Source organism: Hypanus sabinus, chromosome 2 (genome assembly GCF_030144855.1).
Source record: "Hypanus sabinus isolate sHypSab1 chromosome 2, sHypSab1.hap1, whole genome shotgun sequence".
NCBI lineage: Eukaryota > Metazoa > Chordata > Chondrichthyes > Myliobatiformes > Dasyatidae > Hypanus > Hypanus sabinus.
In genome coordinates, this window is record NC_082707.1 from 181,737,102 (window position 1) to 181,762,449 (window position 25,348).

Sequence of the window (25,348 nt, forward strand, 5' to 3'; positions counted from 1 at the left end):
TATACTGATTACTTCTGTGAGGTTCACACAAAGAAGGAATTTCATTGCACCCTGGTGTATATGACAATAATCTTAATCTTGATATCTGGATCAAGGGGTAAAAGAATCTTTGAAGAAGAGGGAGTTTGGAGGGGGGGGGGTTTATGTTCCAAGAATATTGACTGCAGAAGATGTGGTATGTAAAAGGACCTTTATTGATGTTGGTGTGACCTTTTCTTGTTCAATATTTCAGCCCAACAGTGTGCGTGGTTACCAGTGCATCTGCCCACGTGGGATTGTTGGCAGAAACTGCGAGGTTGAAATAAATGAATGTGCCAGTCAGCCATGCCTGAATGAAGGACAATGTCAGGACTTGCTTGGTGGCTTCCGGTGTCACTGTCTGCATGGTTACTCGGGGACCTTCTGTGAGGTGAGAGACCTTGGTGGCGTTCCAACTGAAGTACAATACACGTGCACCTGAGCAGTTTGTTGCCCATGCTTGAAGCTGTATTTGTAAGTCAGTGGTTTCTGATGCTGTTGGGTCAGTCATAGTCTTAGAGGAGGAAACTGAAAATCAAAGTACTGCAGCTATTGGAAATCTGAAATAAAATGAGACAGTCAGGCAGTGTTTGTGAAGATAGAAACAGAATTAATGTTTCAGGTCCAAGGCCCAGAATCAGGCTAATTATCACTATTTTATGTGACAGGAACTCTGTTTTGCAGCAGCAGTACAGCACAGATATAAAAAATATTCTCAATTACAAAATAGTGTAAAGGAGTAATAAGGTAATGTTCATGGACCATTCAGAAATATGATAACTGAAGGAAAGAAGCTGTTTGTCTTCGGGCTCCTGTCCCTCCTCTATGGTGGTAGTAATGAGAAGAGGACATGTCCCAGATGGTGAGGTTCCTTAGTGATGGACATTGCCTCCTTGAGGCACTGCCTGTCAAATCTTCATCAGAACTGTGGAAGAGAGGGAACAGTTTAAGGTAGCTGAGTAGGGATGGGTAGTATTTCTGATGGGTTAGATCAGTTGACATAATGTAGCAGTTACAATCGGATTCAACTGCTGTGCCTGTAGAATACGTTGCCAATGGTAAGATTGTGGGACATGTCAAAGAATATACACATGAAGAGGAAAATGGAACCTTTATAAGACAGATGGAAATGTGGTGGAATTGGATATAATCACTGCACTTAAGAGGCACTTAGACACTTGAATGGGCAAGGCATAGAAGGGTACAGATGGAATTAGCATGGATGGACAAAAATGGACATGATGCATTGAAGGACCACACAGTGACTATAATGGTCGACCAGGCGTCAAAAGCTGCTGGAGACACTTGGCAGATTGAGCAGCATCTGTCAAAGTAAAGGAATGGTCGTTGCTTCAGATTGAGACCCTGGAGGTGGTCAGTGAAGGGAAGAGGTGGAGCAAAAATTGGTAAGCAAGAACTGAATCCAGGTGAGGGGGGAGAGTGGAGGTGGAGTCAGGTTAGGGAGAGAGGGTAAAAATACTGACAGGCAGGGAGATGATTACTGAAGACAGGGCTGCAAGTTGTGCTATCAGTTAGCCTTGGCTTGTTCTCTGGTTAAATCAATCAGCATTCCTGCTCTTAGTTTTGTTACTTGGAGTATTGTTCAGTTTTTGGTCACTTCAATATAGGAAGGATGTGGCAGCTTTAGAGAGGATGCGGAGGAGATTTACCAGATGCTGTATGGACTTGAGAGGATGTCTTGTCAAGACAGGTTCATTGAGCTTTTCTCATTTGAGTATTAGAGTGAAGGAGGATGAGAGGTGATTTGATAGCGGTGTACAAGATAAGAGGCATTGATTGAATGGGCAGCCAGAGATTTTTTTGCAGGGCAGAATTGGCTATTATGAGGGATCATATTTGTAAAATGATTGCAGGACAGTATGGGGGATGAGAAAGGTATTTTATGCAGGGAGTGGTGGGTGCGTGGAACATGCTGCCATGTGTGGTCATAGAGGCACGTACATAAGGGATATTTGAGGTTTTTAGATATGCACATGGATTAAAGAAAAATGGGGGACTGTGGGAGGGAAAGGTTAGATTGATCTGGGAGTAGGTTAAAAGACTGGTACAACATTGTGGCCAAAGGGCCTGTACTGTTCTATGTCCTGAAGTTACTTCCTTTCCCAGCCCAAATGTACATCTATAAGTGCACTGGTAATCCAGTTTCTCAGACACATTTCAAGGGATGAGTACTACAGTGAGATCTGTATCCTTGGCAAGAATAACCAGTTCAATAGAATGGAGGAAATTGTCACTATAAAGAACATTGAATGATTTCTCCTCTGGCAAGAAACCCAGATTTTGTTACTTGGCATAGGTAGAGTAGAGAGCCATTGTCTTTGTCCCAGTGTTTGTGTTGAAATGTTTAGTACCGGAGGACGTGCATTTAAGGTGAGAGGGGTAATTTCAAAGGAGATGTTAGGCCAGTTTTTTTTAATGCAGAGTGGTGGATGCCTGCAATGTGCTACCAGAGGTGGTGGTAGAGACATATGATAGAGATATTTAGAAGGCTCTTAGTTCTCTAAGAGAAAAGTTCTAAGAGGGGATTAGTTTAATTAGGCATCAGCAGGATGTCTCTTGGATTTGAAGACGTGCTGTAAGAAGAGGTTGGATAAACTTGGGTTATTTTCTCTGGAGTGGTGGAGGCTGAGGGGAAATCTGATAGAAGTTCATAAGATTATGTGGGGCATAGATAAAGTAGATAGTTGCTATCTTTTTCCCCAGAGTCAAAAAGTTTAATACCAAAGGGACTGAATTTAATCTGAGAGGGGTTAAGTTCTAAGGAGATGTATGGGACAAGTTTTTTTTTACACAGTTGCAAGTGCCTGAATTGAGCTGCCCTGGGTGGTGGTGAAGGTAAATAAATGCTTTCAGGAGGTTCTTGGATGTGCAGGAATTAGAACAATACTTCCTTGTGTGGACAGAAGGAATTAGTTTAGTTGGGTATTTAATTATTAATTTAATTTATTTGGCACAGCATTGTGGGCTGAAGGGTGTAATCCTGTGCTATGTTCTAAATGATGGCCGATCAACACATTTTACTATGTTTCAATGTATGTATCTGAGTCTCACATATGAGGTGAGATGAAACCTTGGAGTGTAGCACAGAGACTGGACAGCAAGCATAGTGTGTACTCTGTGCTGGACTTTCTCAAAAACTACTGGTCCGATGTGTGAATATTTGTCTATTGACAGCTGTCGCTGTTTGTTTTATGCATTATTCCATTTGATCACCTTCCTAATACTAAAGCTATTGCATTTATATATAATTACACCGATCAGATAAACTTTGTCACTTGTACATTGAAACATACAGCAGAATGTGTTGTTTGCATTGAATTGAATCAGCAAAGATGTGTTGGGGACACCCGGCGAGTGTCACCATGCTTCCAGCGCCATCATGGCATGCCCACTACTCACTAACCTAATCATACATCTTTGGAATGTAGGAAGAAACCAGATCACCCAGAGGAAACCCGTGAGTTCACAGGGAGAAGGTACGAACTACTTACAGACAGCAGCAGGAGTTGACCTTACAGCTGAAATTGTAATAGTGTTATGCTACCCCTTGTCCCCAGTTTATAAGCTGCAAGGACCCCTGTGTGATTATCATAGGGAGGTTATCAGACTATTGATTATAAGAGAAATGCTTCCAGCTTCCTGGTATTAAACTAAAAGTCGCTGGTAAAACTTGGGAGGGTATTATTGGAGTGGTGGCAAGAATTGGCAATGCATTCTATCTAGTAACTAGGGAATCTGGATCACATTTCCTTGGCCCTGATGTGCCAGCATGCAAACTGCCATTCACTAGAGGGAGGGAAACTGCCAACAGTGGAAACAAATGCAACTGTATGATACTGAAGTCCGATAGGCAGCTCTTATTTATCTTCAGTTGCTTTAATGTGCAAGTCTCTCTTGATTGTGGATTTTAAACACTGACTTCTCTTTCATAGAACATAGAATAGTTCAGGCCCTTTGGCCCATGATGTTGTGCTGACCTTTTGATCTACTCTTAAATCAATCTAACCCTTCCCTTTCACGTAGCCCTCCATTATTTTTCTTGTCATTCATGTGCCTATCTAAGAGCTTCTTAAATATACCAAGTGCATCTGCCTCTATAACTACCTCTGGCAGGGTATTCCACACACCCATCACTCTCTGTGTGGGGAAAGAAAACCTAACTATAATATCCTCCCATACTTTCCTCCAGTCACCTTAAAATTAAGACACCTCTGGCTGACCACACGATCTGTGCTTCTTACCATCTTGTACACCTCTATCTAGTCACCTCTCATCCTCCTTCACTGCAAAGAGAAGAGCCCTAACTCTCTCAACCTATCCTCATAAGACATGCTGTCCAGGCAGTATCCTGGTAAATCTCCTCGGCACCCTCTCGAAAGCTTCCACATCCTTCCTATAATGAGGCAACCGGAACTGAACACAATACTCCCAAGTGTGGACCAGCCAGTTTTATTGAGCTGCACTATTACCTTGTGTTTCTTGAATTCTGCCCACCATCTCATGAAGGCTAACACACCAGACATCATCTTGAAAACCCTATCAACTTGCACCGCAACTTTGAGGGATGTGTAGATGGCTCCAGTTTCCTCCCACATCCCAAAGATGTACTGGTTAGGGTTAGTAAGTTGTGGGCATGCTACGTTGACACAGGAAGCACGGCTACACTTGCAGTCAGCACATCCTTAGACTGTTGGTTTCGCTGTATGTACATGTGACAAATAAAGCTCATTTTAATCTTTAATTTTTTTATCTCAAAGAAATGGTGAAATAACATTTAAAATTTATCCAAAATCCTTTGACTTTCAAGGCCGTTGCTTTCATTGAGTCTGTTCCAGCACCTAGTCCAGAAATCTCATCAGATTTACTACCCTCTGTTGAATGCTATTGTAACTCTGCCCCACTGTTTCTGATTTCTCTTAAATGTGACGATCAATCCAGCAACCACTGCTTTCACTGACAGTTCTACACTTTCACCACTATTTGAGTGACAAAGATCATTTTTCACTCTTGGCCCATAACCTCTAGTTCTAGTCTCACCCAACCTCTGTGGAAAAAGCTTGCTTGCAGTTACCCTAATTATACCTCTTATAATTTTGCATACCTCTATCAAATAAAAACTAAGACCTTAAGACGTAGGAGCAGAATTAGGCTATTTGGCCCATCGAGTCTGCTCACGGCCGATTTGTCAACCCCATTTTCCTCATTTTCCTGCCTTCTCCCCATAACCATTAACACCTTGACTAATCAAGAACCTATCAACCTCTGCTTTAAATGTACTCAATGACCTGGCTTCCACAGTCACCTATTCAATGAATTCCACAGATTCACTACTCTCTGGCCTATTTTGACATGTGCTTGCAAATACCCCGAAATCTCATCCTTAATAATGGACTTCAACACCTTACCAATCACTGAAGTCAGGCAAAATGGCCTATAATTTCCTTTCTTCTGCCTCCTCCCTCCCCCTTAAAAAGTACAGTGACACTTGCAATTTTCCAGTCCTCTGAAAAATCCAGAATCTAGTGATTCTTTAAAGATCATTACTAATGCCTCCACAATCTCTTTAGCCACTTCTTTATACTGGGGTGTTGTCCATCTGCTCCATGCGACTTATCTAACTTCAGACTTTTAAGCATTCCAAGTACCATCTTCTTAGTAATAGCAACTGCACTCTTCTCTGCCCCCTGACACTTGAACTTCTGGCATACTGCTAGTGTCTTCTACAGTGAAGACTGGTGTAAAATCCCATGTACATTTGTCCACCATTTCCTTGTCTCTTGCCCCCCCCCCCCCCGCTACCTCTCCAGCATCATTTTTAGTGGTCCGATATCGACACTCACCTCTCAATAGAAATCAAAAAAAGTGAGGCAGAGTAAGGAAATTGTAGACCAGTTAGTCTGGACTCAGTGGTTGAGTCCATTATTAAGGTTGAGTTTCGGATTACTTGGAGGTGCATGGTAAAATAGGCCAAATACATCATTGTTGCTTTGAGGGAAAATCTTGCCTGACAAATCTGTTGGAGTTCTTTGAAGAAATAACAAGCAGGATAGATGAAGGAGAATTGGTGGATGGTGTGTACTTGGATTTTCAGAAGGCCTTTGACAAGGTGCCACACATGAGGCTGCTTAATAGGATAAGAGGCTATGTACGGTATTACAGAGGTACTAGTATAGATAGCATCGGTAGTACTAGCACTGGCTGATTGGCAGGAGGCAAAGAGTGAGAACAAAGAGAGCCTTTTCTGGTTGGCTGTTGGTAACTGGTGATGTTCTATAGGTGTCAGAGAGTTGGGACAGCTTTTTTATGTTAATTTGGACAATGGAATTGATGGCTTTTTGGCCAAGTTTGCAGACGGTACAAAGATAACTGGAGGAGCAGGTAGTGTTGAGGAAAACAGCAAGGCTGCAGAAGGACTTGGACCGATTAGGAGAACAAGTAACGAAGTGGAAAATTAAATATTGTCAGGAAGTGTATGGTCATGTACTTTGACAGAAAGAACAAAAATGTAGACTTTTTTAAATGGGCAGAAAACTCAAAAATTAGAGTTGCAAAGGAACTTGGGAGTCCTTGTGCAGGATTATATTTGGAGTAGATTAAAAGGTCAGTACAACATTGTAGGCTGAAGGGCCGGTACTGTACTATAACGTTCTGTGTTAAATCTTCCGAGTCCTCTCTCAAGCACCCATATTCTTCCTAAGAATGCTGATGTAATAGCCCTAGGCTGTGTTTCATTCAGGTTCAATATAACCTCTCTGCTTACATCCCTTGTCTCTAGTTAAAAATACCAACATTCAATTCATTTTGTTAATTGCTAGCTCAATGCAGCCTGGTGTGTTCCAGAATTGGTGTACCCATACGTTCTGTTGCTGCCAACTCTTCTGAGTGGTGTCAGTTAGCCTGTGCCTTTGCTCTTCTCACCAGAGTGAATTACTCCTCATCCCTCTGCACTAAGTTCCTTCAGCTGTTAAATACACTTCCAATTTTATGTTATCTACTAGCACTGTACTGAAGGCTGTAATGGTCTCTGGAGCTGACTATTAAACAGGGTAGTGCCAGTTCTGAGTATTTTCAGATTGAAATGCAATTTGTTTTATCAGAAACAATTTTTGATTTACATTATCTGCCTTTGTGTGATGTCACTATCCCAGTTAGTCTTCAGCTGCAATTGACCTCACAGAAACCTTTCCTTGAGAAGCAATGGTGACAGCTTCAAACTCTAAGCTTTGCTGAAGAGGTGCTGGTTTAAATGAATAAACAGTTGATAATACAGGACTTTCAATCCCTGTATATTTTAGGTGGGGTTCAGTGAGGACAGCAGTCTAATTCTGACTAAGTATGCTGGGGTCTAGAATAGCGCTGGTTCTAACAGGACAGTGACATCTAGAATGGGACTGAGATCTGTCTTTGAAATCAAGAGGAGTTTCTACTGTGTTCCTGATGATAGTTACAGAAGTTGCTTTGTAGGATGCGAAAGGTGGTAAGTTTGTGTGTTCTACTGCAACGTCTTTATTCTGCTCAATGACATTTGCCTCTCCTCTTCCAGAAGAAGATCAACTTCTGTGATCCCAGCCCATGCCAGAATGGTGCCAAGTGCTACATCCTTGGGGATGATTACTACTGTGCCTGTCCTGAGGACTATGAAGGGAAGAACTGCTCACTTCTGAAGGATCACTGCAGATCTGCTCCTTGCCAAGGTAGATTTTTGATTCAGATTCACTTATGCACATCAAAACATACAGTGAAATGCACCATTCATATTCATAATCAATACACCCAAGGATTGTGCCAGTGTTGCCGTGTATTCTGGTGACAACATAGTATGCCCACAGTGTTCAGCAGAACAACACAAAGAGCACAGAAGCAACAAAAAAAACCCTTTCCCATCCACTGTTATGCATATACAGGCCTCAAACCCCAGGACAGGCTGCCTCAAGGCCTTCAGCTTTCTGTTCCTGGCCCGGACTTGCAGACATCGGGCCTCTATCTGCCGGACACACCAATCCACGTGGTTTGACCTCCAGACTTGCTGACCTTTGGTCTTCGAATTTCAGGTTTCAACTTCCAGACTCAACAGCTTCCATTAGTCTTGCCCTCTCTGACTTGGAGACTCACTGACTCTTGCCGACCTGGTGGCAGGGTAGTGGTGGAGGGTGGGGTTGGTGTTGTCACAAGCCCTCGTTCTCAGAACTGACGCAGGACCTCAATAGTCATCACAACTCGCGCCATTTTGACCAGAAAATTCAGCTGTCACCCTCCTGCTCCACTCTAAAGAGCTGAACATGACTCAGTCTTAACATTACAGTGTACTGATGAGAGAGTGTCAAGCCGTTACATGTGCTATCTGACTCATGAAGCTCTGGTCCCAACCACACTCGGATGTTGGTTGAAGAACAGACAGGCACCTTTCCCCAGCGTCCTGCAAATAATGTGATCATGATGTTATTTGGGTAAACCAGAAAAGCAAAGACAACTCTCATGACGTGGATGTGGCATCCATGTTGACATGGAAAGCTTTCTTTGTGGATACCCAAAGATCAAAGGTCTCACTGAGGAATATCTAACTCTTGCCACATTTTTTTGAAGGAAAAATCATAGTAAAAAATAAATATCCATTTTTAACAAGAAAATAGGATACAAATGAAGATGTAGATTAAAAATATTGGGAGAAATTCTTAGCATTTTAGAACATAGAACATACAGCATTAAAATCTGCAGCACATTACAGGCCCTTCGGCCCACAATGTTGTGCCGACCATGTAACTTACTCTAGAAAGTGCCTAGGATTTTCCTAGCATGTAGCCCTCTATTTTTCTAAGCTCCATGACCCTATTATATCTGCTTCCACCACCACTGCTGGCAGTACATTCCACACGCACATCCCTCTGTGTGGAAAATTTACCCCTGACATCCTCTCAGTACCTACTTCCAAGCACCTTAAAACTATCCCCCCTTGCGTTAGCCATTTTAGCCCTGGAATAAAACCCTCTGGCTGTTCACACGATCAATACTTTACCAATATTCAAAAGCATTTCACTCAGATGAGTTTGATTATAAAAATTTAATCTTCATAGTTCATAAATGAATAATGATAGATATACAAACAGCTGGTCTATATGGGTCAGCAAAGATTTATCCCAGTCAAAAAGAGGAATTCCATAAAATAGAGGCACAATTTTCAGTTAACAGGAGGAAAGGGATAACGTTAAATTGAAAACTAGAGACTGTATTCCTCAAAATTTTGGAAGAATTGAGGGATGACTTCATTCAAACATGTAGAACATGGGGTTTAAAAGGTAGATGTTATGATGTTTTTCACTTGAACAGGAAGCCCAGGGGATGGCATGGTAGTATCATGATCAGTGTAAAGCTATTTCAGCGCCGGCGACCTGGGTTCAATTCCTGCCACTGTCTGTAAGGAGTTTATACATTCTCCTTGTGAACATTTGGGTTTTCTCCGGGTGCTCTGGTTTCCTCAGATTCCAAGGTGTTCAAATTAGTAGGTTAATTGATCACATGGGTGTGGTTGGGTGATGCTGACTCGTTGAACCTGAAGGACCTGATGCAATGCTGTGTCTCTGTGGATACCCAAAGTTCAAAGGTCTCATTGAGGAATGTCGAACTCTTGCCAGTTTTTTGAAGGAAAAATCATCAGTTTGAAAAAAAACATTTTAAACAAGGAAACGGGATGCAGATGAAGATGTACATCAAAAATATTGGGGGAAATCCTTGTCATTTTACCAGTATTCAAAAATATTTTATTTGGAGTCTAAGTAAAAATAAATTTTAAAAATATATTAAACAAGGGGTCATAACTATAAGGTAAAAGGCCAGATATTTAAAGCTGAGGAGTGTAGACATTTCTTCTCATGAAGGTAATTGGTGGGATGTCAGAGGTAAGTTGCACAGAGTGTTGGATGCATGGAATGGGCTGCCAGGGATGTTGGTAGAGGCAGATATATTCGAGACATTTGGCCGAGTGAATGACCGAAAAAAGGAGGGCTAAGTGAGAGGGAAGGGTTAGATAGATTTTAAAGTAATTTGAACGGTCAGCAGTATATTGTGGGCTGGAAGGCCTGTACTGTTCTATGAAGGGTAATGTATCTCTGAAATTCTCTGCCCTGCTGGTACTGGAAGCTGAATCATTAGAAGTATTAAAAGTGGAGGTGGATAAATATTTTATAGATCAAGGAATAGAGATCTGGCATAGAAGTGGAGTTGAGACCAGCATAGATTAGCAATAATCATATTGACAGTGGGAACACTTGTGGGATCAGTAGCCTACTCTTGCTCCTAGTATCTTGTGTCAGTATCCATACTACATTACTCTGACTCTTAAGTGATTATGCAGAACACAGATGTGCTCTGGCTTTCATAATCTTTAAACTTCTATCTTGTCACCTCTATCAAGTTGCCTCCTTCAGTCCAAAGAGAAAAACCCTAACTTGCTCAGTGTATCTTCATAAGATATGCTCCCTAATCCAGGTAGCATCCTGGTAAATCTCCTCTGCACCTCCTCTAGAGCTTCCATCATCCTTCCATAATGAGGTGAGCAGAACCAGACGCGATACTCCAAGAGTGTTTAACCAAAGCTTTATAGAGCTGATATTTTCCATTTTACAGTGATTGACAGCTGCACTGTGGCGATCTCCAGCAACAGCAGTGAGGGTGGAGTCCGCTTAATATCATCCAATGTCTGTGGTCCAAGGGGTACCTGCATCAGTCAGCCTGGTGGGAACTTCACGTGTGCCTGTAATCGGGGGTTTACCGGGATGTATTGCCATGAAAGTAAGTCAAGAACCCGCCTAAACGTCGAGATGACAGTTGATGTTTTTGCATTGAGCTGTGGGGGGTGTGGGGAGGAGTTTTATAGTCACGGAGCGATGATGTACTGAAACTGACCCTTCAGCCACTGAGTCTGTGCTGACCATCACTCACACATTTGCATTCAGATTCTGGTTGAAATGTATTTATCACAGCACACTGAAACATACAGTGAAGTGCATCATCTCCATCAAAAATGTTTGAACTGCTTCCGTCTGGCAAGCGGTACTACAGCATTAAAACCAGGACCAACAGACTATGGGACAGTTTCTTTCTACAAGCCATTAGACTTATGCACATACATGAACATTGTGACAGAATCATAATGCAAAGATATTTACTCCTTCATGTTGTGGGATGGATGTAAGATTTAAATAAATTTGAATTCATTCCCATCAACTGCCCCAGATTCTACCCCTTGCCCACACTGGTGGTAATTTAGAGCAGGATTTGGGAGGAAACCCATGACCACTGGAAAAAATGTGCAACTTCCACACACAGCTCTGGAGGTCAAAGTCAAGTTTATTGTCATGTACACAAGTTCATCTGCCCTGCACTCTATGTACCTATCCAAGTGGTTCTTAAATGATATTTTTGTACCTGCCTCAATCACTTTCTCTGGCAGCTTGTTACGTATACTCGCCACTCTGTGTGGTAAAAGATGTCCTCAGGTCCCTTCTCACCTTAAACCTACTCTACGTAGTTGTGTAGTCCACTACACTGAGGATTGTTACCAAATTATGCATGTTATCACATACTACTTTAAAGTATGACACTTGTAAGGAAAAAAGAAATTCAATAGAATTTACAAAAAGGTATACATAAAAAGTTACAAACAATCAGTGTTACCACTTTTATAAATAAAAGTAATGATACTGAGAACATGAGTTGTAAAGAGTCCTGGAAAGTGAGTCTGTGGGTCGTAGAATCAGTACTGGGTAGTGGTACATTGCTGCTGCCTTTTGGGTTCAGAAGCAGCCCATTCAGCCCAGTACAGACACTGATTGACACTATTCTTACACGGAACATAGAACATCACAGCACAGTACAGGCCCTTTGGCCCATGATGTTCTGACTTTTTAGCCAACCTTCAGATCAACTTATTCCTTCCCATCTACATAACCCTCCATTTTTCTATCATTCCTGTGCCTATCTAATACTTCCCTAATGCATCTGCCAATACCGTCACCCCTGGCAGGGTGTTCCATACACTCACCGCTCTCTGTGCTAAGAACTCTTCTCTGGCATCCTTCCTATACTTTCCTCCAATCATCTTAAAATATGCCCTCTTAGTGTTGGCCATTTCTGCCTTAGGAAAAAGGTCTCTGGCTGTCTACTTGATCTCTGCCTTTTATTATCTTGTGCATCTCTAAGTCTCCTCTCATCTTCCTTCACTCCAAAGAGAAAAGCCCTAGCTGGCTTAACCTGTTGTCTTAAGACCTGCTCTGTAATCCAGCCATCAACCTAGTAAATCTCTGCACCACCTTTGAAGCTTCCACATCCTTCCTAAAATGAGGCAACCAGAAATGAACACAATATTCCAAGTTTGGTCTAGCCAGGATCTTATGGAATTGCAACATTGTCTTGCAGCTCTTGAACTCATTCCCCTGACTAATAAGTGCCAACATACTGTACACTTCCTTAACTATCCTATCATCTTGCGTGGTTAACTTTGAGTGTTACATGATCTGCCCTGTAATCTACCTTCAAGTTTGACCTATCTATCAAAGTGTATCACTTCACTTTTCCAGATTGAACTCCCATCTGCCACTTTTCAGCCCAGTTCTGTATTCTGTTAATGTCAGGTTATGCCTTCAACAACCCTTCACACTATCCATCAACCTTCATGTCACCTGCAAACATACTAACATGCATTTCAACTGGTCCTATTAGATTCATTCTGCCCACATTCTCATCATCTCCCCCATCTCCAGATTTAACCCTTCATCTGCATGCTAGTAGCAATTTATAATGGTCGATTAACTTGCCTAACTGCTTGTCTTTGGGTTGCGAGAGGGAACAGGAGCAAATGAGGGACAACTGTGTGAATTACTGAAAAATAGTGTTCCATTCTTGGAAGTTTAGCCTCTTACATTAGGTTTATTTGAATGAGTTTAACTGTGCTAATTCAAAGCAGTACTGGGCTATTCGTCTTGTCATTCACCCCAAAGCAATCAGGGATCATTTCCAGCTGTCATCTGTAAGAAATTTATATGTTCTCCCTGTGACCATGTGAGATTCCTCCTGTATCCTAGAAGAACTATACAGCCAGTCTTTCCACTGTGAAGATGAAACTTTGGCTTTATTTGTCATATACACATTGAAACGTATAGTGAAATGCATCATTTGCGTCAACAACCAACACAGTCCAGGGATGTGTTGGGGGCAGCCTGCAAGTGTCACCATGTTTTTGGCATCAACATGATATACTTGCAAATTACTAATCCTAACCTGTATGTTTGTGGAATGTAGAAGGAAGCAGAAACACCTGGAGGAAACTCGTGTGACCAAGGGGAGAATATACAAATTCCTTACAGCAGTGGGAATTGAACCCTGATAACTGGCTATGCTACTGTATTGCTTAAATTCCAGCAGTAATTTACAATTGCTTTACCTTTAGATATCAATGATTGCATAGCAAACCGGTGTAAGAATGGGGGCACATGTATCGATGGAGTGGACTCCTTCCACTGTATTTGTCCTGATGGTTGGGAAGGAGAACTTTGTGAAATTGGTGAGTGATGAACATTTCTGTTGTGTTAGTTACTGGCGCTTTCCTACTTACCAGTGGCTAACTTGTGCAAGCTTTTAGAAGACCATTTGGATTGATTTTCTAGTTGCTATTGGGATTCAGCTGGTCTGACTGGTGTAAATTATTTGTCACAGCAAATATGTATGGGCCCCTCACTGTAACTGAAGCCAGTGGTATGCATTACCATTTAAAGATGGAGAAAATCAGGAAGTTATGTTTCTCTGGTGACTGGGATTTACAGGCTTGTTGCCAGTAATAAGTGGCAACAAATTTGTGCATTACAGGATTTAGTTTTATTTGTCACTTGTACATCAAAACATGCATAGAAATGTGTTATTTGCATCTGCAACCAACATGGACAGCCTGCAAGAATCGTCGTGCTTCTGCTGCCAACATACGGTAGTATAGCCATAATTCACTAACCTCTGATTGCTTTGCTACTGGTGCTGTGTTAAAACACATGGTTTTTGAAGTTATTGCAGGGATAAGATGGTAGTGGTGGTTCAAGTTGCTTGTTAAGTTCCCAAGCTGGGTTCTTCTGTCCTCTGAATCAAATTTGTCATCACTGACTTGTATGGCATAAAATCTGTTGTTTTGCAGCAGCAATACAGTGCAAGGGGCTAAATTTACTATAATTACAGAAATAAAAAATGCAATGAAACAAGTGGTGAGGTAGTGTTCATGGTCCATTCAGAAATCTGATAGTGCAGGAGAAAAAGTTGTTTCTAAAATATGTGTGAACCACTTCCAGGCTCTTGAACTACTTCCCTGATATTAGTAACACAAAGGGGGCATGTCAGATGTGGTGAGGATCCTTTTGTGATGGATGTTGCCTCCTTGAGTCACTGGCTCTCGAAGATGTCTTAGATGGTGGAGCGGGTTGTGCCCATGCTGGAGCTGGCTGAGTCTACAGCCCTTTGCTGCATTGGATCCACCTTCCCAGATGGTGATGCAACCAGTCAGAATGTTCTCCATGGTACATCTGTAGAAATCTGCTAGAGCACTGCATCCACATTCTATGGATGATGCAATACCAAGGGCCCTGTGTAGCATCTCCGGTGAAGGGAGATCGTCCTAGTAATTGAGGGACTCATGCTGGTGAGGCACATTATCAGATCGCCTTCACCTTGCTGCTTATGGAAGCCTAGTTTCCTGCAATATCAACTATAAAGCTCTTTGGGACATCCTGAAGTTGTAAAGGATTTGATGTATATACCAGACTGAAATATAGAAAAATGAAATATATAGTGACTTGATTCTGGTTGTTTCACTCTGTTTAATAATAAACTGGTGCACTGGTTAAGGTTTATGGTCTTTTTGTTTCCTCCTGTAGATGTCAATGACTGCAGCCCCAAACCTTGTCTCAATGGGGGCCGTTGTGTGGATGGACTCAACGATTTCCACTGTGAATGCACCAATAACTGGAAAGGAAAAACCTGCCACTCCAGTAAGTGGTCAGCCTGTCTATGGAGCTTATTTTCATTTCTCGGTGCCTTGGTAAGGCAGCCAACATAATTAAAGACCCCACCTACCCGAGCTTCTACTCCATTGTAATATCGCTATTAAATGGTTCCCTTGAATGATAAGATGGACATGTGACCTCACAACCTGCCTTGTTATTTTGCACTTTACCCACACTCTCTTTATAACTGCAACACTTTATTCTGCATTATTACTGTTTTCTGCTGTTCAGTCTCAGTGCACTGTGTAATGATTTGATCTCTATAAACAGGCAAATGTTTCACTGTATCACATACATTACAATAATAAACCAATTCCAATTCTGATGAATATGGTGCGTGCTTGTCCTATCTCCTCTCTCCCTCTTAGAGCATTTATTTAAATTGAAACATTGGCTTATTGCTGCCACTTGTCCAGAGCTACAGTGAAAAGATTGGTTACAACAGTGCATCGAGATGGTGCAAGGGAAAGCAGTGGCAGAATGCAGAATAATGCGTAAATGCTACAACGAAAGTGCAACAATGGGTTAGATTGTGAACTCAAAGTCCATCTTAACATACTAGGGGACCAATTGTTATCTTTTAACAGCAGGGTGGAAGTTGTCCTTGAGCCTGGTGGTATGTGCTTTCAGGCTTTTGTATCTTTCCAATGGGAGAGGGGAGAAGAGAAATGTCTGTTGTGGGAGGGGTATTTGATTTTGTTTCCTCTGCCTAAGCAGCAAAAGTTCCCAGTGGTGATTGACTCCACATTTAACAAAATGATATGTTGCATATTTCCATGAGCTCATCTTCTGTTTTACCCCTCCCTAACTCTAACCTGCTGCAGCGCCAGAATCCCTTAATATCTGCATGTACTGTAGATGATGGAATTCTGAACCACAACAGCAATGGAAAGAGGCATTTCAAGTCAATGAACCACTTAAGTTCTCCCCTCATGTTCAGCCCTTTTCTTTCTTTCCCATTGCTATCAATGTAGCCCCAACCCATCCCCATAGCTTCTATTTTCCATATATCTGCCCTTGCTTCATTCTTCACTCCTTCCCCCCACGCCCCTAGTCCTGGTCTACTATCTTATCAGCCCGAGAACCTAATGTATCATTTTTCACCACTTCTGTCATCTCCAACAGGATCTTACCACAGGCATATCTTGCCTGCCTCTCCCTTCTCTGCTTTCCACAGGAATTGCTCTCGTCATGGCTCACTTGCCCACTCATCATTCTCCTGTGATCCTCCCTCCAGATATTTATCCCTGCTATCACACTAAATGTTACACCAGCACCTTCATCTGGACTGGCGAGGGAGGTGCTGAGGGTTCTCAACCTGAAACATGGACTGTCCCTTTCCCTCCATAGATGCTGCCTGACCCACTGTATTTTGCATGTTGCTCCAGATTTCCAGAATCTGCAGTTTCTGGTATCTTTTTTTTCCTACAATTGCTCCCTTTCTGTAGTAGGCACAGACTAAACTCCCTGAACCTCTGTCTATTTCATCTCCATTAACTCAGGCCTAGCTTTCAGTCAAATCTCCATTGGTCTGGTATCAAATGTAATATTGCTAGAAACTAAAGATACTGAAACTCAAGTCAGGCAGGATCTGTAGGGGAAACAGTAAACATTGCAAGCTGAAGATTTCTCATTACAACTGGAAAAAGAGAAGGGTAATTATAGATTGCAGAAAAAGGTGGGAGAAGAATGAATTGAATTATTATTCCTGTGGTATGTCTTTAAAAGGTATTAAATGTTTAAAAGATCTGTGGATAGGTACTGTATACACAAAGGAGTGTTTTAAAAGGATATGGAATCAGTTCTGGGTCGACATGGATGAGTTGAGCTGAAGGACCTGTTTCCATGAACTCTGCAGATGAGATCAGGTGAAATGGGTTAATGGGACAGGGTGATTGGGTAGCATAGTAACATAACCCTTTCCGGTGCCAGGATTGAGGTCCAATTTCCACCACTGTCTGCAAGGAGTTTGTATACATCTCCCAAAGGTATCTCGTTTAGTAAGGACTAACAAGTTGTCGGCATGCAATGTTGGTGGCAGAAGCACGGTGACACTTGCAGGCTGCCCCCCAGCACATCCTTCGACTGTGTTGGTCATTGATGCAAACAGTGCATTTCATTCCATGTTCGAATGTTTTCATATACGTGTGACAAATAAAGCAATGTGCATACGTACGCACATGTGCATGCATACACACACCTTCTCTCTCTGTATATATGTGCATGTATTGTATGTACATACACACATACGTGCACGATAATATATTCATACTATATCCAGTGTATGGATTTATTTTATTTGTATAGCCTACCTTTTGTACATTGGCTGTTTCTGAGTCTTTGTGCATTGTTTTCATAAATTCTATTGTATTTCTTTAACTTTCAGTAAGTGCCTGTAAGAAAGTGAATCTCGGGGTACTATATAGAAACTTGTATGTACTTTGATAATAGATTTTACTTTGAACTTCGGTTGTTGTACTATATTAGAAGTGCTCCATAAGTAGAAACCATTGACTTGTCTTCAACACCTTCACTGTTCAGTTGTGCAGCCTTTCTGTTTCCACAGGGGAGAACCAGTGTGACGGAAATACTTGCAGTAATGGAGGCACATGTTATGATGTGGGAGACACCTTTCGATGTGTATGTGTGCCAGAGTGGGATGGCAGTACCTGCAACCTTGGTGAGTTCTTTAAGTAATTTTGCAGGAAGGTCTGTCCAGAGAACATTTTCCTGCTTCAGTTACCGATGCAACTGTTAATCATTCCACAAAATGTGCTGTCCTATGCACCATTCCTTCCATGTAAGGTGGTTGGTTTGGCTTCTATTGCACAAGACTTGACTAGTGCACTTTCTGTGTTTCAGCTAAGAACAGCAGTTGTATCCCCAACCCTTGCCAGAATGGAGGGACATGTGTGGGCAATGGAGATACCTTCACCTGTGTCTGCAAAGAAGGATGGGAAGGACCCAGCTGCACTCAGAGTAAGTTAAATTATCTATGTGTCCCATCAAATTCACTACTCTTGTGTGTCTTCTTGAAGCCTGTTTGGTATTTGTGGGCCTGGCTATACCCAATAAGAATGGTTTGTTCTGGAGGCTATGTTTGAGAGTTGAATGTTCCTTGGGATACCTGGGCAAACACCTTATCGAAAGCATGTACCACCAGGCTAAGGACAGCTTCTACACTCCCATTACAAGACCCTAGAATATTAAGAAGACTCGTGACCTTGCAATCTATCTCATCATTATTATTGTTTACCTACACTGCACTTTCTCTGTAACTGTAACACTTCATTGTGTACTGTTATTTTTCCTTGTTCTACCTCATTGCACTGTAATGAATAGATCTGTATGAACAATATGCAAGACTAACTTTTCATTGTATCTCAGTACATAGGAATAACTCAATTTTAACTTCATTATCCAACTGGTTTGACATATCATCAGAATATAACTGCTCCAGAGGAAGTAAAGGACTACAGTACTTGAATTAGCCCTGAAACGTCCTAGTTGTATATCCATGTAATGACTGCAGAATTCCATGGGATCCTTTGCATTTTCCTGGAGAGTTTGAAAACAAGTTCTTGGTCATCTGCACTAATATCAGCATTGACATTAAACCAAAAGGCTTTGTGGCCAATGTTGCAAAAAATACAAAGATAGGTGAGGGAACAGTTAGTGTTGAATAAACAGGGAGTCTGCAGAAGGACTTGGACGGACTCGAAGAATGAGCAAAGAAGCGGCAAATGGAATTTAGTTTAGGGAAGTGTATGGCCATGCACTTTGGTAGAAGGAATAAAGGCATGATCTTGGGAGTCCACATGCAGGATTCCCAGAAGGTTAGCTTGCATGTTGAATTAGTCATAGGAAAGGCAAATGAAATGTTAACCTTTTATTTCTAGAGGACTAATCAAGAACCTATCAACCTCTGCTTTAAGTATACAATGCAAGGGCATTGAAGTTTATTCTGCTCTTATTACTTAAGTTTTTATGGTTGAATTTTTAGTTTTAACATCAGATAACAATGCAGAGTAAAGTGTAGTAGCAATAGGGCATGCAAAGTATGGGTAAACAGTAAGGTACAAGATCATAACCAGATCGATTGTGAGGTCAAGAATATACTTATTCTGGGGAAACATGTTGTAATCTTATAACAACAGTGCAGAAGCTGTCCTTGAGCCAGTGCTTTCAAGAGATTGACCAAGGTGTGAGGGGCCTTTGATTATGTTGCAGGCTTTCCCAAGTTAGCGGGAAGTGTAGACAGTCAGTGTTAAGGAGATGGGTGAAATGGCCTGTTTCCATCCTATACAACTTCGCAACTCTGAGAATTTGATTTGGTTGTAAGGTTCATTTTGGAAGCAGGGTGACTGGAGTAGTAAACGGGAATTTTTAGCCCAAGGCATAGCTGAACAGAAAAGATCGTAGATCGATGAGCCTAGCAGGAGAGTCATCACATACACTGGCTTCAGGGACCACTGCCAAGAGTTTCTGAATACAAGGACCCCGATGTGTAAGGCAGATGTTCTGACAATGTTTGTTCTTCCTTTTGCTTCTGCAGATAAGAATGACTGCAGCCCTCATCCATGGTGAGTGACCAGTCTTGTGGTGTTTTGTTGTGAAGCATGTGTTTTTGGAATTTTTCACTGGATTAGGTTCTGGGAAACCAAGGGTGAAAAGGCCCCTGGCAGGACTTCTGACAAAACCCAGCTCCTCAATGCAGAATGAGGCCATTCAGCCCATTGTCCCTGTGCCAGATTTTTGAAAGAACTCCTGTGACTCTTACTCCATTGTTCATTCCCACTGAGCCAAACAAATTTTATTTGTTTGGTATTTTTCCAATTCCTTTTAAATGTTCCTATTGAATCTGCTTCCGCACACTCAGGCGGTGCCTTCTAGTTTACAATTGCTGTATTCTTTTAAAAAATATCTAACCTTTCCATCGGTTCTCTTGCTGATTATCTTAAATTCACTCTCCTGAACATAAAACAGTACGGCTCAGGAACAGACCCTTTGGGATAAATGTCTGAAAAACTATATAGAAAACAGCTATTTCCTTATTTATTTCACTATACCCTAAGAACCTCCTCTTCAACTTGGAGCAAGAAAATAATGCACTTAATAGGGCAAGAAGCTATCTGCTGAAGGAACTGAGTGGGTCGAACAGCATCTACAGACTCTTGTCTCTACAAAATTGAACTGTAGCCTCATAGCTCAGAGACCTGGATTCAATCCTGACCTCAGGAGCTAGTTTTGATATTGGGGGGTGGGGTTAAGAAGGTGTATGGACTGTAACACGAGATTCTGCAGGTGCTGGAAATTCAGAATAACACACAAAATGCTGGAGGAACTTAGCAGGTCAGGCAGCATCCATGGAGGGAATAAATGTCAATGTTTTGTGCTGAGACCCTTTATCAGATACTCATTATTATCAGACTCACTGGAATTTAGAAGCTTGAAGGGGGATCTTATTGAAACGTATATAATTCTAAAGGGATTGGACAGGCTAGATGCAGGAAGATTGTTTCCGATGTTGGGGAAGTCCAGAACGAAGGGTCACAGTTTAAGGATAAAGGGGAAGCCTTTTAGGACCGAGATAAGGAGAAACTTCTTCACACAGAGAGTGGTGAATCTGTGGAATTCTCTGCCACAGGAAACAGTTGAGGCCGGTTCATTGGCTATATTTAAGAGGAAGTTAGATATGGCCCTTGTGGCTAAAGGGATCGGGGTATGGAGAGAAAGCAGGTACAGGGTTCTGAGTTGGATGATCAGCCATGATCATACTGAATGGCGGTGCAGGCTCGAAGGGCCGAATGGCCTACTCCTGCACCTATTTTCTATGTTTCTATCAGGACTGGAAAGGAAGGGGAAAGATGCCAGAATAAGGTGGTGAGAGAAGGGAAGAAGTACAAGCTAAAGATGATAGGCGAAGCCTGGTGCATGGGGTAAGCAGTAGGATGTAAACTAGGAAGTGATGGGGGGAGAAGGTAAAGGACTGAAAGAGAAATCTGATAGGAGAGGAGAATGGACCATGGGAGGAAGGGGAGGAGGGGCACCAGGGGAAGGTGACAAGCAGGTGAGGAGAAGAGGTAAGAGGCTAGAGTGGGGAATTGAAGGAGAGGGAAAAATTAGCAGAAGATGGGGAAATCGAATGTTCATTCCATCAGGTTGGGTTACCTAGATGGAATATGAGATGTTGCTCCTCTAACCTGAGAGTGGCCTCATTGTGGCAGAAGATAAGGTCAACATATCGGAATAAGAATGGGGATTAGACTTAAAGTGTTTGGCTACCAGAATATCCTGTTTTTTGCAGATGGAGTGAAGGTGCTTGACAAAGCAGTTCCCCATCTATATCTGATCTCCGTTCCTCCAACGTTTTGTGTGTTGTGCATAGAATATTGGGGTATTGAGTTCAAAAGCTGCAAGGCAGTTTTGCAGAGTAACATATACAAATTGCTGAAGGTACTCAGCAGGTCAGGAATAAACTGTGATATTTTGGCCCAAGGTACTGATGAAGGGACTTGGCTTGAAACATTGATTGTTTATTACTTGTCAGAGATGCTGCCTGACTCACTGAGTTCCTCTACCATTTTGTATGTGTAACTCTGGATTTCCAGCATTTGTAGAATCTCCCAAGGTAATGTTGCAGCTCTATACAACCCTGGATTATTTTGTTCAGTTCTGGTTGTGGAAAGTTGTGGAAGCTTTAGAGAGGGTGCGGAGGAGGTTTACCAGGATGCTGCCTGGATTAGAGAGCATGTTGATGAGGATGGGTTGAGTGAGCTGGGGGCTTTTGTCTTTGGAGCAGAGGAGGATGACTTGATCAGAGGCATAGAACAAGTGGATAGCCAGAGACTTGTAGGGAGGTAATGGCAAAACAAGGGGGTATAATTTTAAAGTATTTGAAGGAAAGAAAGGGGAGGGGGGGAATGTCAGAGGTAGGTTGTTTACACACAGTAGTGGGTGTGTGGAGCACGCTGCCAGGGTTGATGGTAGAGGCAGATACATTAGGAACATTTAAGAAACTTTTAGATAAGCGCATGGGTGTTAGAAAAATGAAGGGCTTATGTTGTAGGAGGGAAGGGTTAGATTGATTTTTGAATAGCTTAGAAGTTCAGCACTGCTTTGTGAGCTGAAGGGCCTGTACTTTGCTGTTCTGATCTACATTTCACCCACGATTGGGGTTAAACCTCAGCAAGGTGCTCCACTGTGCTATCCCATCTCCCAAAAAGTAATGTGATTTGAACCTGTTTCTCAGAAGTTTTCCTCTCCTCAGTGGGGTCACAGGTAGCCTTCACGTCGAACACAGATAGGACAAGGAAAAGAATGAGAGGCCAGTGTAATACAAGTCCTGCCACAATGGATAAAAGAGCGGGGGATTGTTGTAATCTCATTTAAAATTAAATCTGTGCCGCTTTAATCGGCTTTATAACAGATTTACTGCAAATCCCTTGATCTTGCCCTCGTCCTGAGCCAGATGACAATCCCGCGGCCAACTCAGGCCTGTGTAGTGAGTGTGAGAAGCCAGGGGTGGGGTTGCCTTATCTGTGACACAGGGCTGTAATCGGCAGGAGGAGAGAAGGGGTAATAAAGGGAATTCTTTGAGGATGCTCAGCTGTAAATGGAACAGCAGGCGTCCCGGACCCTGCCATTCTCCCATTGTCAAACAAGAGCTTGAAATATCCTCCTTAATGACAATCGATATTTGCATCTGAATAGTGGGTGATGTTGAGGCAGAAGTTGTTGCTTTTCTTCACGTGTCCTTGTCGCTCAGCTGTGCTTATGTTGATGGTAGCAGGCAGTCACTTCTGACTAACAGACAAGTGGTGGTGGGGTGGGGGGTGTCTGTGCTTTGTTTTCACAGCTACAATGGAGGCATCTGCGTTGACGGTGTGAATTGGTTTCGGTGTGAATGCGCTCCAGGTTTTGCCGGACCGGACTGTCGAATCAGTAAGTACCTGACGTGCAGAGTGGAGGGTTCAGGGGTTGTGCCATTTGTGACCCAGCTCGCCTTTTGTTCCAGTGCAGGCCAGTTGTACCTCGTATAATGCAACACCAGCTGACTATATTATTCATTCAGAAAGAAAGGCCATGTCTGGGCGAATTGAAGCCAATTGTCCCCATCACACATAACACCCTCTCCACAGTTGTATTCTTTATTTTAACCTTAAAGAACCTTGAAAGGTCTCTTTAGATCTAGTCCACCTTCAAATGCAAAAGGTCTTTGGTAACACCTACAGGAATGCGTTATGGTGAAGGGCTGCATTCCCAGACAAGAGTTTGTATAACTGTTTTTCTCAGTGTGTGCTTGCATTATCCGTCCTTGTGTCAAGGAACGTGAATTGGAAAAAAAATTAGTTTGTGTCATTTATTTAGGATTTTTTTCATACAAGTTCTGAGTTGTATTATGATTTAGTTTTATTTATCACATGTTTGTTGAGACTTACAGTGAAATGTGTTGTTTATGTTAACAACCAACGCACCCAAGTATGTCCTGGGGGCTGTCCGCAAGTCTCACAACACCTTCCAGTGCCAGCATACCATCCCCACCAAGCTGAGCAGAAAAACACAAGTAGCCACAACAACAGTACAAAACAAGGCAACAGCAAAACAAGCTCCTTTCTCTGTTTTGGGCTCTAAGCTAAGAAACAATGCGTAGGTATTGGAGAGGATCCAGAGGAGATTCAGAGGAATGATCCCAAGATTCAAAGGATTAATTTATGAAGCCTGTACTTGCTGGAGTTTAGAACAGTGAGGGGAATCTTATTGAAACTAACTGAATATAGAAAGGACTAGTTAGTAGATGTTAAGAGGATGTTTCCTTCAGTGGGGGGAAGATTAGGACCAGAGGGCACAGCCTCAAAATAGATGGGCATTTCTTTAGAACAGAGATGAGGAGGAATTTCTTCAGCTGTTGGGTGGTAAATCTGTGAAATTCATTGCCGCAGATGGCAGTGAATTTAAAACAGAGGTTGATAAGGTCTTGATTAGTTGTGGTGTCAAAGGTTACAAGGAGAATGGGGTTGAGAGGAAAAATAAATCTGCCATGTTAGAATGGCAGAACAAACTCATTGGGCTGAATGGCCTGATTCTGCTCCAATGTCTTGTGATTTCTCTCTCATGCGCTCTCGCTCTCAGCATCTGTGGAAAGGAACAGTCAAAGTTTTGGGCCAAGAAGAAGGGTCTTGCCCAGAAATGGCAATTGTTAATTCTTCTCCATGGATGTTGCCTGACTTGCTGAGTTCCCTAGCAATTTGTATGTGATGCTCTGGATTTCAGGTGGAACAGGAGATGGCTCTATTTGTGAAGCTCTCTGCTGCCTTAACCCCAAAATTTTCCTTGCTCTTGTCTTCTCTCCTTCCCCCCCCCCCCTCGCAATCTACTGAACCGACTTCCGGACACTATGATGCCTTGGTGGCAGGGAATCTGTTAACCCAAACAGGCAGTGGGCGTCCCTGAGCTGAGGGGAATGGAAAGTTGGCTCTTGTATTTTCACCGCAGACACTGACACTTCATTGACAGTGCCTGGAAGCACAGCTGCACCGACTGAAGTTGGGAAATAAAAAGCCACTCAGAGAGCCGCCTCTCAATCGCTGCTTTAACTCAATTGTTCACTGTGCAACTAATGATGAGGTTTGAGAGGCCAGCTCTGGCTTCTGTAATTAGGCAACGCAGGAAACAGGGTTTCATCAGCGTTTTTAGTGTCCTTCACTTCTTTGTTAATGTGTACTTTTTATTCTCCCTCTCTCTAAGACATCGATGAATGCCAGTCTTCTCCTTGTGCTATTGGAGGCACTTGTGTGGATGAGATTAATGGTTACAGGTGCATCTGCCCAGCTGGGAGAGCAGGCCACAGATGCCAAGAAGGTACGTGATCTCTTTTTGTTTTTTAAAAAGAATCAATGCTTCCTTATTTGACTTAAGAACACTCGAGGTCTGCTGACTGGCTAATGGGTTCTGTTTGTGACCTTGTTTTCATTTCTAATGAGTGGTTACTTGCTTGAGAGTAGCAGGGGCTCCTTGCTTGCATGTCTGTCTCCCAGCAACAGTCAGTCAAGGGAGCTAAACGGGAATGGGGGCTGGGGTGGATTGGATGGCTTTGCATTGGCTGAAACACAATTATCCTATTGTTTGGTTGTATTGATCTGTCTACGAGCTCTTCAAATTGTCTTTTTAACATAGCACACTAGCATAGTACAGACCCTTCGGCCCACAATGTTGTGACAACCTTTTGACCTACTTGTAGATTAATCCAACCCTTCCCTCCTATATATCCTTAC

The 25,348-nt window shown here is 42.4% G+C and overlaps 1 protein-coding gene across 4 annotated transcripts in view; it reads left to right on the top strand.

Annotated features, from left to right (window-relative positions):
• Positions 1 to 25,348, top strand: part of jag2b (jagged canonical Notch ligand 2b) — a 318,921-nt gene that overhangs the window by 257,103 nt on the left and 36,470 nt on the right. For 3 of the 4 annotated variants that reach the window (XM_059960819.1, XM_059960807.1, XM_059960827.1), the window contains 10 exons: positions 233 to 409; positions 7,583 to 7,733; positions 10,660 to 10,824; positions 13,481 to 13,594; positions 14,946 to 15,059; positions 17,641 to 17,754; positions 17,937 to 18,053; positions 19,630 to 19,657; positions 22,933 to 23,018; positions 24,822 to 24,935. In XM_059960819.1, the coding sequence (XP_059816802.1) occupies positions 233 to 409; positions 7,583 to 7,733; positions 10,660 to 10,824; positions 13,481 to 13,594; positions 14,946 to 15,059; positions 17,641 to 17,754; positions 17,937 to 18,053; positions 19,630 to 19,657; positions 22,933 to 23,018; positions 24,822 to 24,935 (1,180 nt within the window). The remainder of the gene's footprint in view (positions 1 to 232; positions 410 to 7,582; positions 7,734 to 10,659; positions 10,825 to 13,480; positions 13,595 to 14,945; positions 15,060 to 17,640; positions 17,755 to 17,936; positions 18,054 to 19,629; positions 19,658 to 22,932; positions 23,019 to 24,821; positions 24,936 to 25,348) is intronic. The other variant, XM_059960812.1, reaches the window with a different exon arrangement.